The following is a 13637-nucleotide window of genomic DNA, read 5'->3' as shown; positions in this document are numbered from 1 at the left end:
ATAAGATGCGTGTTGACATGTGGTAAATTTATATAATTCTTTAACTTTACGTTGAAAATAATGGTTTTATGACATTCTGATGTAGTTGTAGAACCGTCATCGTTGACTGCCCACTTGCAAGAAAAGAAAACTCTATGCAATTTGGCATGTTGTCAAATTTCTCTTAACAAAATTTTGTGAAATTGTCGCGATCAATTTAGTGTCATTTCAATCGAATTTAATGGTTAAATGTGTATACAATATTAAAACAACATTTATTTATTGCAAAGACGAATTGCCACAACTATACACACAGGCCTGAAGATCGATTGACGATGGATGACGACGTACGACGATGAATACCTTCTTATATCAAATTGTTAAATGCAGGAAGCACGTGCTTGAGAATTGGGTTTTCATTGGCTGAATAATTAATTACAGTGAATATTCACTGTTAAAATATGTGAACTTTTTTGTGAATAAACTTTGAATTCCTCGCCATAAATAGTTAACACTGCGACAAACCTGTGGAACAACTGTGTATTACATTTGATTTTTACATGTTTTTTTGAAACGTCATTATTGAATTAAAATATGATAGTTATTTGAAAATTATTAAAACGAATTTGTGGACGCTATGCGCTGGATAATATTTTTGTTTTGTTTTAACATTGCAGGTAATGTAAGACATTCATATTGATTTACTTTCACTGCGAACTATTGACTATAGAATTAAGTGTAGTATGGTTCAAACTTGACTATAGAATTAAGTGTAGTATTTTCATATCACGTTAAATCTATATAAATAAATGCTTGTACTAACAACACCATTACACAGTATTGGTGTTGTTATAAAGAATGTTTAGATCGTTGTTAAAAAATGACACAACACCTTATTACATTGAATTTTACTGTTTATTGAATTCATGTTTGCAACTGAATTATTACTTTTATATCATGTGTTGGTTGACTATTGCATGTTAATATTTGTCTTTTGGTGCTGGTTGGATTTAAAATTTCTTATTTTTTAAATTTGTAGTTTGTACTTATGACGAGTAGTAATAAGTTATCATTGTTGTATGATTTATGAAACAAACCATTCTATTTGTTCACCACAAAGCTGTCATGTCATATTGTTGACGTTTCTTACATTATTGAGGAAAAGATAGAAAAATATTGTATTTGTTAGCCTAAATCATCTAAGCATAATTTTAATTTGTTTTGAGTGGTATACTTTAAAGTTTGTAATTGTGGATATTGATTTCGTACTTTGTTAGCAGTTATTTTTACGCCATGACTTAAATAATGATTAGACCCTTGACATAAGAAAGCAAATGAACAACAATGAATTACACTGGACATTTTTTTCATCATTACTGAGAAAGCAAAGTGTTTATGATTTTTATATAGTTATAATTCCATGATTGTTTAAAATTTTAATAAAAACCTCTTTAATGTCAATTAATCTATAATTTTATGTGGTGATAGATGCCAATATGTTCATTCTCATTTTTTTGTGGTAAATTTTTGTGCCATATTGCAGTATCCCTTCAACTCAGATTTATTTTGTCTATCTCTATGCACATCTGACAAGAACACAGTTATTTTACTTTCAAATGCCTGCTATTATTGCATTCAAATTGTGAATGAGTTGTATACATGACCCTTTTTCTTGTCTTACTTTATTTTATCTGATGATGTGTTTTGTTTTGTAGATTGTCTTACATTAATTGGGAAAAAATCAAAAGTGGATGTTTTGGAAGGGGAAAATGTACAGCTAGTGTGGGATTTAACTATAGCATCAGGGGAAAGCTTCAACTCTGGTTCAATTGTTTTGAGAAAAATTGAAGAATCAATAGATGTTGATGTTGGAGAATTTCGTCCTGATGGCACAACTTTTGTTCCCTTTGAGCCTTATATACGAAGGGGCTGGTCAGTTAAACATGATACAAATTTGAATACAATTACTCTTAGCATTATAAGCACAAAATCTGCAGATGATGGAAATTATACTTTAAAGTTATCATATTTTTTTGGCCAGAGAATTGTAAAAAAATCATCTAGCATCAAGTTAAATGTTCTTGGTAAGTTATTAAACAGAGATGATTTTCTTAATATTTTAAAGCATTATTCACCACATACATGTACTTTGACATTACATACATGTACTTTGACATTACATACATGTACTTTGACATTACATACATGTACTTTGACATTACATACATGTACTTTGACATTACATACATGTACTCTGACATTACCTTGACATTACCTTGAAGTAATGCAAAAACTTTAAACAAACTTATTTTGAAATTTTTGTGTTGTGTAGTGAAGCCTTTTTTTCCTTCTGGGAGTTTTAATAGTGGTGAACAAATTTTGGATGAAGGAAAAGCATTCACAATTAAGTGTGAACCAGAAGGAAGCCCAAAACCAATTAAAATTATTTGGGAAAAGAATCTAGATCGATATAAAGAAACAGATTCATTTAATTCAAATCTTGTATTCGACAATTTGACAAGAAATGATGGTGGAAAATATGTTTGTAAAGCAAGCAATCAAGCTGGAACTGCGACAGTTTTTCCTACAACAACTTTGGTTATAAATTGTAAGTTTCTTTTACATCTTTGTAATGTCATGTTGATAAACGATGAAATTCTTGAGAAAACATATTTGCTTCTGTATTAATTTTTTTCAATTCAACCAATTATCTAATTTTATTTTACATGTTTTGTACTTTGTACATGTAGATTGTGTAGGTTGGTAGAGTCCTGAGAAGGACTGTTTGTGTTGATGTTGACTGACCTTTCAACAGCCTTTAAGGACAATGAATACCCCTAAATTTATCAAATATCAATCAACATCAACACCAACAGTCCTTCTCAGGACTCTACTAACCTGGCCAATCTACATCAAGAAACATCTTATGATAATCCCATGTTCAAACCATTAATTTTATGTTATTTCATTGTAATATTCAAAAAATGTTGTGTATTGCATAATATGTTTTACTGTTAAAGAAAGTATTATTTGAATGAATATTGACATTTTTTATTAAGTTATTATTTACAAATTAATAATAAAATATTATTTTTGTTTGTATGACAGATAAACCTGTCAATACTCTACTAAATACAACAGTGGTACAATTGACTGGCAGTAATGTGGATTTCAAATGTTCTGCTGAAGCAAAACCTCCTGCCACATTTAGTTTCTTTGGTGATTCTCTTGCTCCAGTAAATAATGTTCAGAATGGGCGATATACAATAAAATTAGATCTTACCAAAGATGGTAAAACATTGAAATGTGTTCCATCAAACAGACTTGGAAATGGGCCAACAGCTTCATTCAAAATTAATGTCAAAGGTATTTTATTCTTCTTTGTTTATTGGCTTTTAAAATTTAGCAATGTGTCAACCTTTTCTTGAGAATTATTTGACTCATATCTTGTATAACTTTAGTTCCAGCTAAAGTATCTGAATTACCCACAACAATGGATGCCATTGAAAATCGTAACTACTCAGTATTGTGTAAAGTTACAGGCAAACCTGCACCTGTTGTAACATGGTTGAAAAATGGTGCACCTGTTAGAGATAATCCTGGTACATATATTCGTACTGATCAAAGTGGTCGAGTTGCTGAAGCTATTTCAACATTCAGACTATCACCAGCAAGGAGAAATGACAATGGTGATTATGGATGCGAAGCTCGTAATCTTTATGGTCGTGATGTAAAAACTGTTCGATTAAATCTATTATGTAAGTTCATTGTAAAATTTATTAAAATTTCAAAATTGTTCACACTAAATTGTCCAAAAATGTTTCTATTTTGAATCTTAAAGAAAATCTTAAAAAAAGTATTTATCATGTGTTACATGAAAGAAGTGCACAATTTTTATGATACATTTTAGAAAAAGTATGAATTCAAGAGCTGGTTTAGATTTGATAAAAAATCTTTACAATGGAACGATTTTACTTATTTTATAGTTTTACCTGACGTCACAAATAAGAACGATTTTTATCGACGTGAAGTACGTGAAGGTGAAAGAGTTGAATTGAAATGTACAGCGCGGGGTAATCCTCCGGTTATGTACTATATTTGGAGATATAGTAATGGAACTGTCATTCAAAATAAAACTGTTGGAGTACTTACATTTGATTCGATTCAAATTCATCAAGCTGGAAAAATGTCTTGTGCTCCTTTATCTTATGTTGGAGAAGGAAAAAAGCAATTTGTCGAAGTTTTTGTCATCGGTATTTGCACATTTTTCATATTTATAACCATTATTATCATAACATGTTCTCCATCTCAATTTACTGTTCCCGGTGCATCATGTAGATCGTGTATTTTTGGGTGTAATGTATAAAAACAGTTAATGGATTGCAATTGAAATATATTTTTAAAATTGAAATTGTCGTTTTTAGTTCCGCCCAAAATTATCATCTCTCCTCCACAAAATATTTTCCTCAACGAATCTCAACGACTTCTAATGATTTGCAACGCAACTGGCATTCCCGTACCTTGGATATACTGGAGGAAAGATGGCAAATTGCTTAATTTTATTGGGGAACGTCTCAGTATTGATTCTGTAACGTATCGCGACAGAGGAGAATATATATGTATTGCTGGCAATGGAGTTTTTCCAAATTCTTCTTCTTCCACTGACGTAATCATCTACTGTGAGCACTTTTTTGTTGATACCTACTATGAATAATTTAATTTTTGTGTGCCTACCAATTAAAGTGCATATTTCACGGAAGTTTCATTGTCGCTAAACAACAGGATGTATAAAAAACTGAACAATTGGGAAATTGTCACTGAACTCATCAACGCGCAAGATCTGCAAAAACGTTTCGTGGAAATATGTCGTTAGACTTCCAATTGCTCACCTGAGATCAAAATTGCTCAAATCATCGTTTTTAGAATGAGAATTGTGTTACCAAGAAGCACTTTTAAAATAGCTTGCGCACAAAAATGATAAAGCTAAAAAGGAATTGTAGCACATATGGTTAAAACATGGCGTTTGTTGCTCTAGCTTACAACTTTTCGAGAAATTTGGCCAAACCGTGCCTAAACTCTACGCATCCAAATCGCAGATGAATTTGCGTTTTTCGTTGTTAATTGCCAATTTTTTCAAAAGCCTTAATCAATTATTCAGGTTTGCATTAATTTAAGCTCACATTTATGCATAATTGAGGAGGATTGTAAAAAAATGGGAAAACGTAAACTCAAAAATAACCAGCGACTTGAAAGCTGGGCATTCGCATATACGCATTAGCGAAATTTTTAAAACATTCTTTGCGTAAACAACATCTGCCCATGTTTAACGCTGTGTGTTCCAATTCTTTTTTAGCTTTGACCATTTCGTGCGTAAGTTATTTCTCGGTAACACAATTTTTACCTTTAAAATTTTTATTATTTACGACAATTTAACTATCAAATGAAACATAGGAAGTTCAACAACTATTTCCACCAAATGTTTCTTTAAATGTTTGCAATCTTTAACGACGTTTTCATGATTGTTCAGTTTTTTTATACACTCTGTATAATGAACTTTCTTAGCTAATAAACTATTATGTTTGCTTTCTTGTGATGTACCAATTATGATCGGTCGTTTCTTTATCAATTTTTGTTTTGATCGTTTCTTCGTCAACTTTTTCTTTATTTCTTTTGTTGTTGCGCTGAAAACCTGGTGGATTTTACATAAAATTGTTGAATTTTATGGAAATTGATCACTTGTGGTACACATATCACAAAAAATATTGGTTCTAAAAATAAGCATGCTGACAATATTACTCATAAGAAATTTTCTACAATTTAGGGAGATCTTCCATAACATGTAACCACTTAACGTGATTATTAACATTTTTCTAAACCATTTTTAACCCCTTTTACAGTTCGTCCAGTGATTGAAACTACGTCTTCTGCTAATACAATTGTTGGAGAAGAATCTGGAAGAGAAGTCTCTTTAGTTTGTACTGCAGTAGCTTTTCCTCCTGCTCATTTCAATTGGCTTTCATATCCTTCCATGATCAATTTAAACGAAAGCTCCAAGGATGTCTTAATGATTATTAAAAACGATGGAAGTTCTACACTGCGGGTAAAGGCTAGATATGGCGTTAAATATGTATGTCAGGCATATAACAATCTTGGAAATGCCACCCAGGTTTATGAAATACGTCCCAAAGGTAACATTTTCTTTTAGTTTAATTTTGTATTTTAGCTCAAATCCGTCGCCCCTGCATTAATATACGAGTTTTACATGTATTAAGGCATGAGTTCAAAAATCCTTTATGTATATATATATAGATAATAGTTATATCGTACAATGCATTATTACAGTAATATCGTAAAAGTTGTTGTCTTCATTGTTTCTTTTACATTTTTAGGAATCCCTGAAGCGCCTTATCTTAAGAATGTGAAAACTTACATCAAAAATTTCCCGAATGGCGACGTTTCCAAGGTGTATGCTGATGTCGAGTGGATACCTGGTTATGATGGTGGAGATGATGTTTGGTTTGTTGTTTATTATGGTCCACAACAATCTCGAATTATTTATGAAAATCATTTTACTATTAAAGAGAATTTAAAAGCAGACGAAGACTATGTATTTTACGTTAAAGCTACTAATAATTATGGACCAAGTAAAAATACAAGCAATCATGTCAGACAAAGAACTCAAGGTTTGTCTACTCTTTTATTTACCTTCTTAATGATGAAATTTATGTACGTCGCTACGACAAAATGTTAAAACTCTTGCTTTTTTATTTAGCATTTTTTGGATCAGGTAAGTTGAGAGTTTGGTATGATAAGTTTGAGTAAAATTTCAATATTTACTTATTAATTATTTCTTTTTTATTTAGCTTATGTGGAAAGGTTTGATGATGGCAAAATTATTAGAGTACAGTTTATAATTAATACAAAAGAAAATTTGACGAAAGAAGTTAGGTTTCGTAAGAATTCAGAGAAAGATGTATGGGATACAAGAAAAACGAGTTTTGATAATGAAGCGCCGTTTCTTATTAAAGATTTGGATCCGAATACACATTATGTATTCGAAGTTTTATGGTATTCACAAGGAGTCATTCAAATCACATATGCTGGTGAAGGTATATAGCAACTTCATTCACTTTTGATTTTTATCCTGGTAGCTATATCCTATCCCTCACTTTTAGTAGGAACTGACCTTATGACACGTTTCTATCATTGAGAATTATGTATTTTGTAATGTTTTTTTTTACCAGTGCTAGCATGGAAATCTCCAACAGCTAGTGGTCGATCAAAAGAAACATTGACAAAAGAAGAAATAATTGCGATTATTGCTGGCGTCGGTGGATTTCTTCTTGTTATAGTACTTATCCTCTTTCTTTGTCTTATTCGAAAACGACAAAAGCCAAAACGAGGTATTGTTTGAATTGGCTACACATAATTTCGTCTGTATTTAAAGTAATAATGTCGAGAGTGAAAATATGATTTTTTTAATTTTCAAGCATTATCTTACTTTTTTATTTTTATCATTTTACATTTTAGATGAGAACGTCGTCGTTATGCGAAGGTAAATTAATTTTGATCAGATTAAATACTTGCTATGTGTGTTGATGTTAGTGTATGATACGCTGGTTATAATGATAAATATATAAGGTCAATTATTCTTATTAACATATAGCTAGATGTAAGAATTATGTTGAATATTAATAGCTTTTCCACTTTTGGGAATTGAATGTAGATTCTCTTGCTTGTGTTACCACCCAAGGATAAACCCAAGGTTTAATTGGTTTTGTTTGGAATGGCAGTGAAACCTCCAACTGTTCACCATTCCCAACGGTGGAAAAATACAATTTCGATTTGTAATTTTTATATGAGAAAAATCTTTGTTATAAAATCATAAACATATAAATTGAAATTTAAAGCGATCTTCTTTCCTGCTGTATAAAAATGTAAGCATTAAACACAACATCATATGCACAATTACCTATAAAAGTTCGATTCGCCATTTTTTAATTTAAATTTTATTAGGGGTTATGGTGGATATTGATAGCCATGTAAGCATTGTAAGGACCATGGTGGATATTGATAGCTATAGCGTCTAAGAGATGTTGATAGTTTAGTATGGACCATGTTGGATGTTGATAGCTAGCTATCACGTCTATAGTCGATATTGATAGCTATGTATGGACCATGTTGGATATTGATAGCTAGCTATCACGTCTATAGTAGATATTGATAGCTATGTATGGACCATGTTGGATATTGATAGCTAGCTATCACGTCTATAGTAGATATTGATAGCTATGTATGGACCATGTTGGATATTGATAGCTAGCTATCACGTCTATAGTAGATATTGATAGCTATGTATGGACCATGGTGGATATTGATAGCTAGCTATCACGTCTATAGTAGATATTGATAGCTATGTATGGACCATGGTGGATATTGATAGCTAGCTATCACGTCTATAGTAGATATTGATAGCTATGTATGGACTATGGTGGATATTGGTAGCTAGTATTATTACAAAACTGAAAACGACTTTTATGTCAATTTTTTTCTTTGTAGAGTTGAAAAATTATGCTTATAGGTGAACTCGTTATTTTTTCAGGCAGCCTGAGAGTGTTGACATGATTAATCGACGAAGTCTGATTGGTGGTTCAGTTTATGATGATTCATATGAATCTTCTAATTCTGGAAATAAAAACAAGAAAAAAAAAGGCCGTGGTAAGTTATGTTGTTGTTTAATTTTCAATGTTTTACATTACGTATGACATTATTTTTGTTAAGCAATGATATCTCAAAAGATGGTTTTAATAATTTCTATCGTTCACATGTTCATTGAAGAGGCTGATATTTCAGATTCACACGTATACTAACGCACATTTTGTCAGCAAGTTTGTGAGCTTAAAGTTTGTATGACTCGAAAATTTTACTATTTGAATTATATTTTTATTCAATAGAATTTTGAAGATGAGACTTTCTAAAACAGTTTACATATATCTCTTTTCATTGTTAAGATATTGAAGATTTTATACTATCTGCTTTACTTAATCTACAGCGTCATTTTGCATAATGAGTCGCTTCAAAGTTTCTGCATTGTTCACTTTCAATACCCATTGATTATTCACAACGAAGGAATTCTGCTCGATTGAAGTAACATCTCAGCAAATATACCTGCCCTTTCAAATTCTCATGATGCAAAATACCGTAAAAAGCTGTGTAAAAGCATCCATTACATAAACTACAATATCTTGAAAATGAAAAGTTATTGAATAAACAATTTTAGAACATACAATGTTTAATGTTAAATGAAAGTATATTATCAATAGGACAATTTTGAGTCATATTTGTTTTAACATGATGTTGCAAAAATGTTTTCACAACATGTTAGAAGTTGCTGTTTGGCACCAATTATTAAAATAAGAAGGTCATTTTCAGTATGTAGGAAGCAAATGCCCTCCCCACTGAATAGATTTGTTAAAATAAACTCCAGAATCCTTTGGGGATTTCCTTGGTTTAATGCATTTATGAGAGTAACTTGTGGCTATTCTCGTGACATGTATTACAATGATTGAATTATGATAGTGGGTCATGTTAGTTAAGAAATAAAAGATGTTTACTTTGCTTGCACAGGTTTATGCTAACCGAGGAGACTTTTGAGAGAACTCCAGAGCCGATCAATGCAAACACGAGAAACATCTTTTATTTCTTCTATAAAATAAGAACAATGCGAAACAGTAAAATTTAAAACAAACGTTTTAATTTTTCTTATAAAATGTATTCATGGTTGATTTGCAAATTCCGTTTGATTGCTTTAATTGAGTGAGCTCATATCTGTTTTATGCAGGCTAATGCAAGCCATTGAACTAAAATACATGGAACGATACCTTTAATACAAAACCCTAATAAGTTTTTGAAGCTGCGATTTTACTCCAGACACGCGTGTATAGTCGATCAATTATCACTCCTCGAGAGAATCTCGAAACACTACACTCGCATGTCTGGGTGTAAGATTTGGCTTCAATTATTTGCTTAAGGGCGTTCCATGTATTTTAGTTCAATGATGCAAACACAGCTAAAGACCAATCAGCGCATGCGTTATATTGTTTTTATTTTATAACGAGAATAGTAAACACTTGCAAAAAAGAAGAGTTTTAAATAATTGACGAAAATATATGAATAATATTATTATTTTGATGTACATAATGGTCATCAATCTACATTATTTCATGATGCGTACGTATTTTTTGTATGATTTTGTCATTAATTATTCCAACAATTGTCTTTTGGTGTCTTTATTTAGACAGTTATTATTTACCAAATTCTGAAGATATGAATACGTTTACGATTCATGAGGATGAGAAACGCTCAATTCCAGATGAAAATAGCAAACCTCACCAACCACATAAATCAATAAAAAAATCTCCATCGATAGATAATGATAGTGAAGATGATTCCGATGACTCTCATAAACAACGACTACTGGACAATAAATTATCGTCGGAACCTGATCACAGAAGGGTCTATAATAATGGAAAATCATCACGCAATGAAACCAGGGATGTATCTCGTTCTAATGATGAGAACGCTACAAACGATAAAAGCAATAATAATCAGCGACAGAACAGACGTAAGTTTTAATAATATAAATAACAAAATTTTGTCATAAAGTTAAAGTGAAGGGGTTTATTGTCTATTCAGGAGGTGCGCCTCCCCCTTACAAACCTCGAACGTTTGGTGATAACTCTCTTCCACCTTATCATGAAGACAATTTTGATCTTGATGATGCTTCAGGCGACGATCCTCTTCCTCCTCCAATGCCAGTTTTACCTCACTCAAGTACTATACCAGGTACGATTCAATATGTTGTTGTTTGCAATAATTGTATATTTCTATTAAATATTTAGAACCGATTGTAATTATTTAAACGTGTTATAATTATTTAAACTACTTTTTGCAGAAGACGCTTGGAGTGATCGTTATGGAGATTCTCCGCGACGTTTAAAAGAAACGTTGTTGGAAAGAGAGAAATCGCAGGTAAAACAAAAAAAAATTGTGTCATTCTTAAAGATAACATGTTGTAAATAGAGGCAAAATTCATCTGTAAGTTTAAACTGTTCGTTTTTCGTTGTACCAGTCTCGAAACAGCCTTGGCTCAGAAAATGCCAAAAACGCAAAAGGCAAATTACGGCGACCGTCATCACGTCATAGTTTATCTGAGTCTGGACAGCAATTGACAGAAAGGGAGACTCCAACGAGAGAATCATTTGATATGAGTAATGATGAAAGTACTTTGGTGAGCTATCTGGTTTAAAAGATCACACACAGACAATGTCAAAATTTATAAGGACAATTTTCTACACTTTCATTCATCGCTTTTCCTTTTTTATTGTTCTCTGTATAATCCTTAAGGGATTTTTTATTTTTTAAACCACTACAGAATTCACATCTTTTATTATACGTATAAACTATACTATAAATGACAGTACAGAATTTTTAGTTAGATACTTTAGATCTATGCTTCGGATGCCAAATCGCGTCTGGATCAACGGCAGGACTTTTGGCCGATCGCCGGGGGGTGCGCTCAAAGGAAATATTTACAATAGAGATATCGCTTTCGTGTTGCAAGGTTGTAAGTCTGTCTGTGTAACAATTCCTTTCGAAACGTTTGATTTTCATGTCTGGAAATGGAATCCGAATAAATAAAGCATAAACAATATAATACAGTAGATACCATAATCGCCCGTATGTAAGCATGTGGTTATTTTGTTTATTTTCGACACGAGTTTTTATGATTACTTACTGATTATTGTTGTGGATTTAACAGAACGTCAATAGTAACGAAGTATTTAAACGTATGATGCGAGTCTAGCCTTGGACAATTAATACTTTTATTCATTTGCTAATGGCGATGACTCTGCGTTCAAAGATTAAAGATTTTTTAATTGCAATTGCATTGAATCATCGGCAATAAGGTTCTATGTTATAAAGTGGCAACAAAACTACAGTTGTACTTGTATAATGTTGTCATTTCAACATTATCTATGTCTATGTCATTGCCTTCGTTTCCTCCGAGCCCAGAAGCACTCATTCCATATAAGGGCAACAGTGCATTGCATGTAGCACTTTGTTACGTAGAATATTCGGTACATAGATCATTAGAAATGTTTGACTCGTCATTACAAGAAAGTCATAGTAAAATGTTTTTTTTAAACAACGCTTTTGCTGAAACATTCTTAATCATTTCTTTTGCATGTATTTAGAATTTGCATGATTCAGCAATATTCACCAAGGAGGCGTAAAGGCAATTGAAAGGAGTTTCATTTATATGTTTGGTAAATAATTATACTATTTCTATTTAGTCGACGTGCAAGTTGTGCGTTGTAACCAGTGGTTTTAATACGCTAATTTCGCCCAATTAACACTCGTCGTTTCTGATTGGTCGAGCCATTCATAATCGAAATAATTACCACTACGTAATGGATACTGCTATGCATTTTTGTAATTTACTCGTGGTGCGGAGTATGACCTACAAATTGAGGCTACTGCACATTGCAATATTGCTGAATCATGAAAATTCCAAACGTTCGGTTATTTCAAATGGTTGTAGTTTTTTTATACATCTTGATGTACGGTAAAGATACGTTTATATACAGCGGTTAACGACAAATCAAAAATTTGCTATCCAGTGGATAACACTATCCAGGCTTCGTGCAACCAGCCCCAAATGTCTGAGCGTTGCCATAGTAATGACCATTATTGACAGTTTACGGTGTTATGTCATTGTTACATACACTGATACACAGACGTTTTAAAAATTGGCTGGGAAACTTTCTTGGTAAAATAAGTCAATAACAGTGGCACAAAGACTCCCGAAATGAATAAGTATTTTTTATTTTTACAGTGGCATGAATAAGTATTTTTAATGTCGCGGACAAATTCTCCGTTGGCTATTTATTTCGATAGGATTAAGAAAGTCTTGAAAAGCAAAAAAACAACTTCAACTTAGGAGCAAAAACTTATTTACACTCGTGGGAATAGAAGCGTTCCGAAAATATATCAACACATTAGCTCACGTTTATAAATTGATCTAAATAGTTCCTCAACGAAACTCTTTGAAAAACTCGTAACTTCCTGTATTGAATTGACCAATCATACAAAATGCAATTTTTAAATCATTGGATAGCAAGTTTTTTAAACTTTTATAAAACCTTCAAAAAAGCAAAAAGTATAAGATTCAAACTGAACAATCACTGAAATAAAACATTGTTTCGAAGATTACGAAATTTCTCTGTCGTAAGAAAAATACACACTTTTTACAAGTTTGAAAATTTTCGCTATTTAATGAATAACGCTATCCAGGCATCTCGTTGAACTCGGTAAAAATGTTGCAATTTTTTAAAAGGAAAAATTTTTTCAAAATTGAGAAGTTGCAACCACCAGAAAACTAAGATGGAATTAAGGTGATTGGAGCTGGCTGAAATCGAAAACCATATTCAGCTGTCATCACGATAAATCCCAAATAAACATAGCTTCTGGTGATTGCCAGTTCACAAGTTCATCAAAAGCTTTTCCATTTTAAGAATTTCAGCATTTAAAGTCATTTATACTAGGGAAAATTCAATCCAATTTCTTTCTGTTACGGAGTGTTCACAAAGCTTTGA

The 13637-nt window shown here is 31.9% G+C and overlaps 1 protein-coding gene and 1 long non-coding RNA gene across 3 annotated transcripts; one reads left to right on the top strand and one right to left on the bottom strand.

Moving 5' to 3' along the window:
• The first annotated feature begins 196 nt into the window (after positions 1-196).
• On the top strand, positions 197-11695 carry LOC124445585 (hemicentin-1-like). 2 transcript variants are annotated; one of them, XM_046996315.1, is made up of 18 exons: positions 197-656; positions 1695-2063; positions 2312-2587; positions 3088-3345; positions 3516-3737; positions 3966-4232; positions 4404-4658; positions 5877-6167; positions 6369-6662; positions 6752-6766; positions 6843-7088; positions 7224-7382; positions 7510-7534; positions 8582-8697; positions 10277-10603; positions 10675-10824; positions 10934-11010; positions 11111-11695. In XM_046996315.1, the coding sequence occupies exons 1-18, from the start codon at positions 617-619 to the stop codon at positions 11285-11287; spliced, it is 3564 nt and encodes a 1187-aa protein (XP_046852271.1). In that variant the 5' UTR covers positions 197-616; the 3' UTR covers positions 11288-11695. The 2 variants fall into 2 exon arrangements, with proteins under 2 accessions (XP_046852271.1, XP_046852270.1); XM_046996314.1 differs by having other exon boundaries at positions 3441-3737.
• LOC124445596 lies at positions 10133-10786 on the bottom strand. The gene is made up of 2 exons (XR_006948201.1): positions 10699-10786; positions 10133-10496 (listed from the first exon to the last, which is right to left on the bottom strand). It is a non-coding gene; the product is annotated as an uncharacterized LOC124445596 (long non-coding RNA).
• Positions 11696-13637: the final 1942 nt, after the last annotated feature.

This window comes from Xenia sp. Carnegie-2017, unplaced genomic scaffold (assembly GCF_021976095.1).
Source record: "Xenia sp. Carnegie-2017 unplaced genomic scaffold, XeniaSp_v1 HiC_scaffold_22, whole genome shotgun sequence".
NCBI classification, from domain to species: domain Eukaryota; kingdom Metazoa; phylum Cnidaria; class Anthozoa; order Malacalcyonacea; family Xeniidae; genus Xenia; species Xenia sp. Carnegie-2017.
This window is presented reverse-complemented; position numbering and strand designations above follow the sequence as displayed.

What these genes read in the sequence shown, in the direction of transcription:
- LOC124445585 (XM_046996314.1), top strand. Translation starts at nt 617, where the DNA reads ATGCGCTGGATAATATTTTTGTTTTGTTTTAACATTGCAG. An exon ending in TAATCAGCGACAGAACAGAC is followed by an intron (nt 10,604 to 10,674) that starts GTAAGTTTTAAT and finishes TTGTCTATTCAG; the next exon opens with GAGGTGCGCCTCCCCCTTAC. An exon ending in TGGAAAGAGAGAAATCGCAG is followed by an intron (nt 11,011 to 11,110) that starts GTAAAACAAAAA and finishes TCGTTGTACCAG; the next exon opens with TCTCGAAACAGCCTTGGCTC.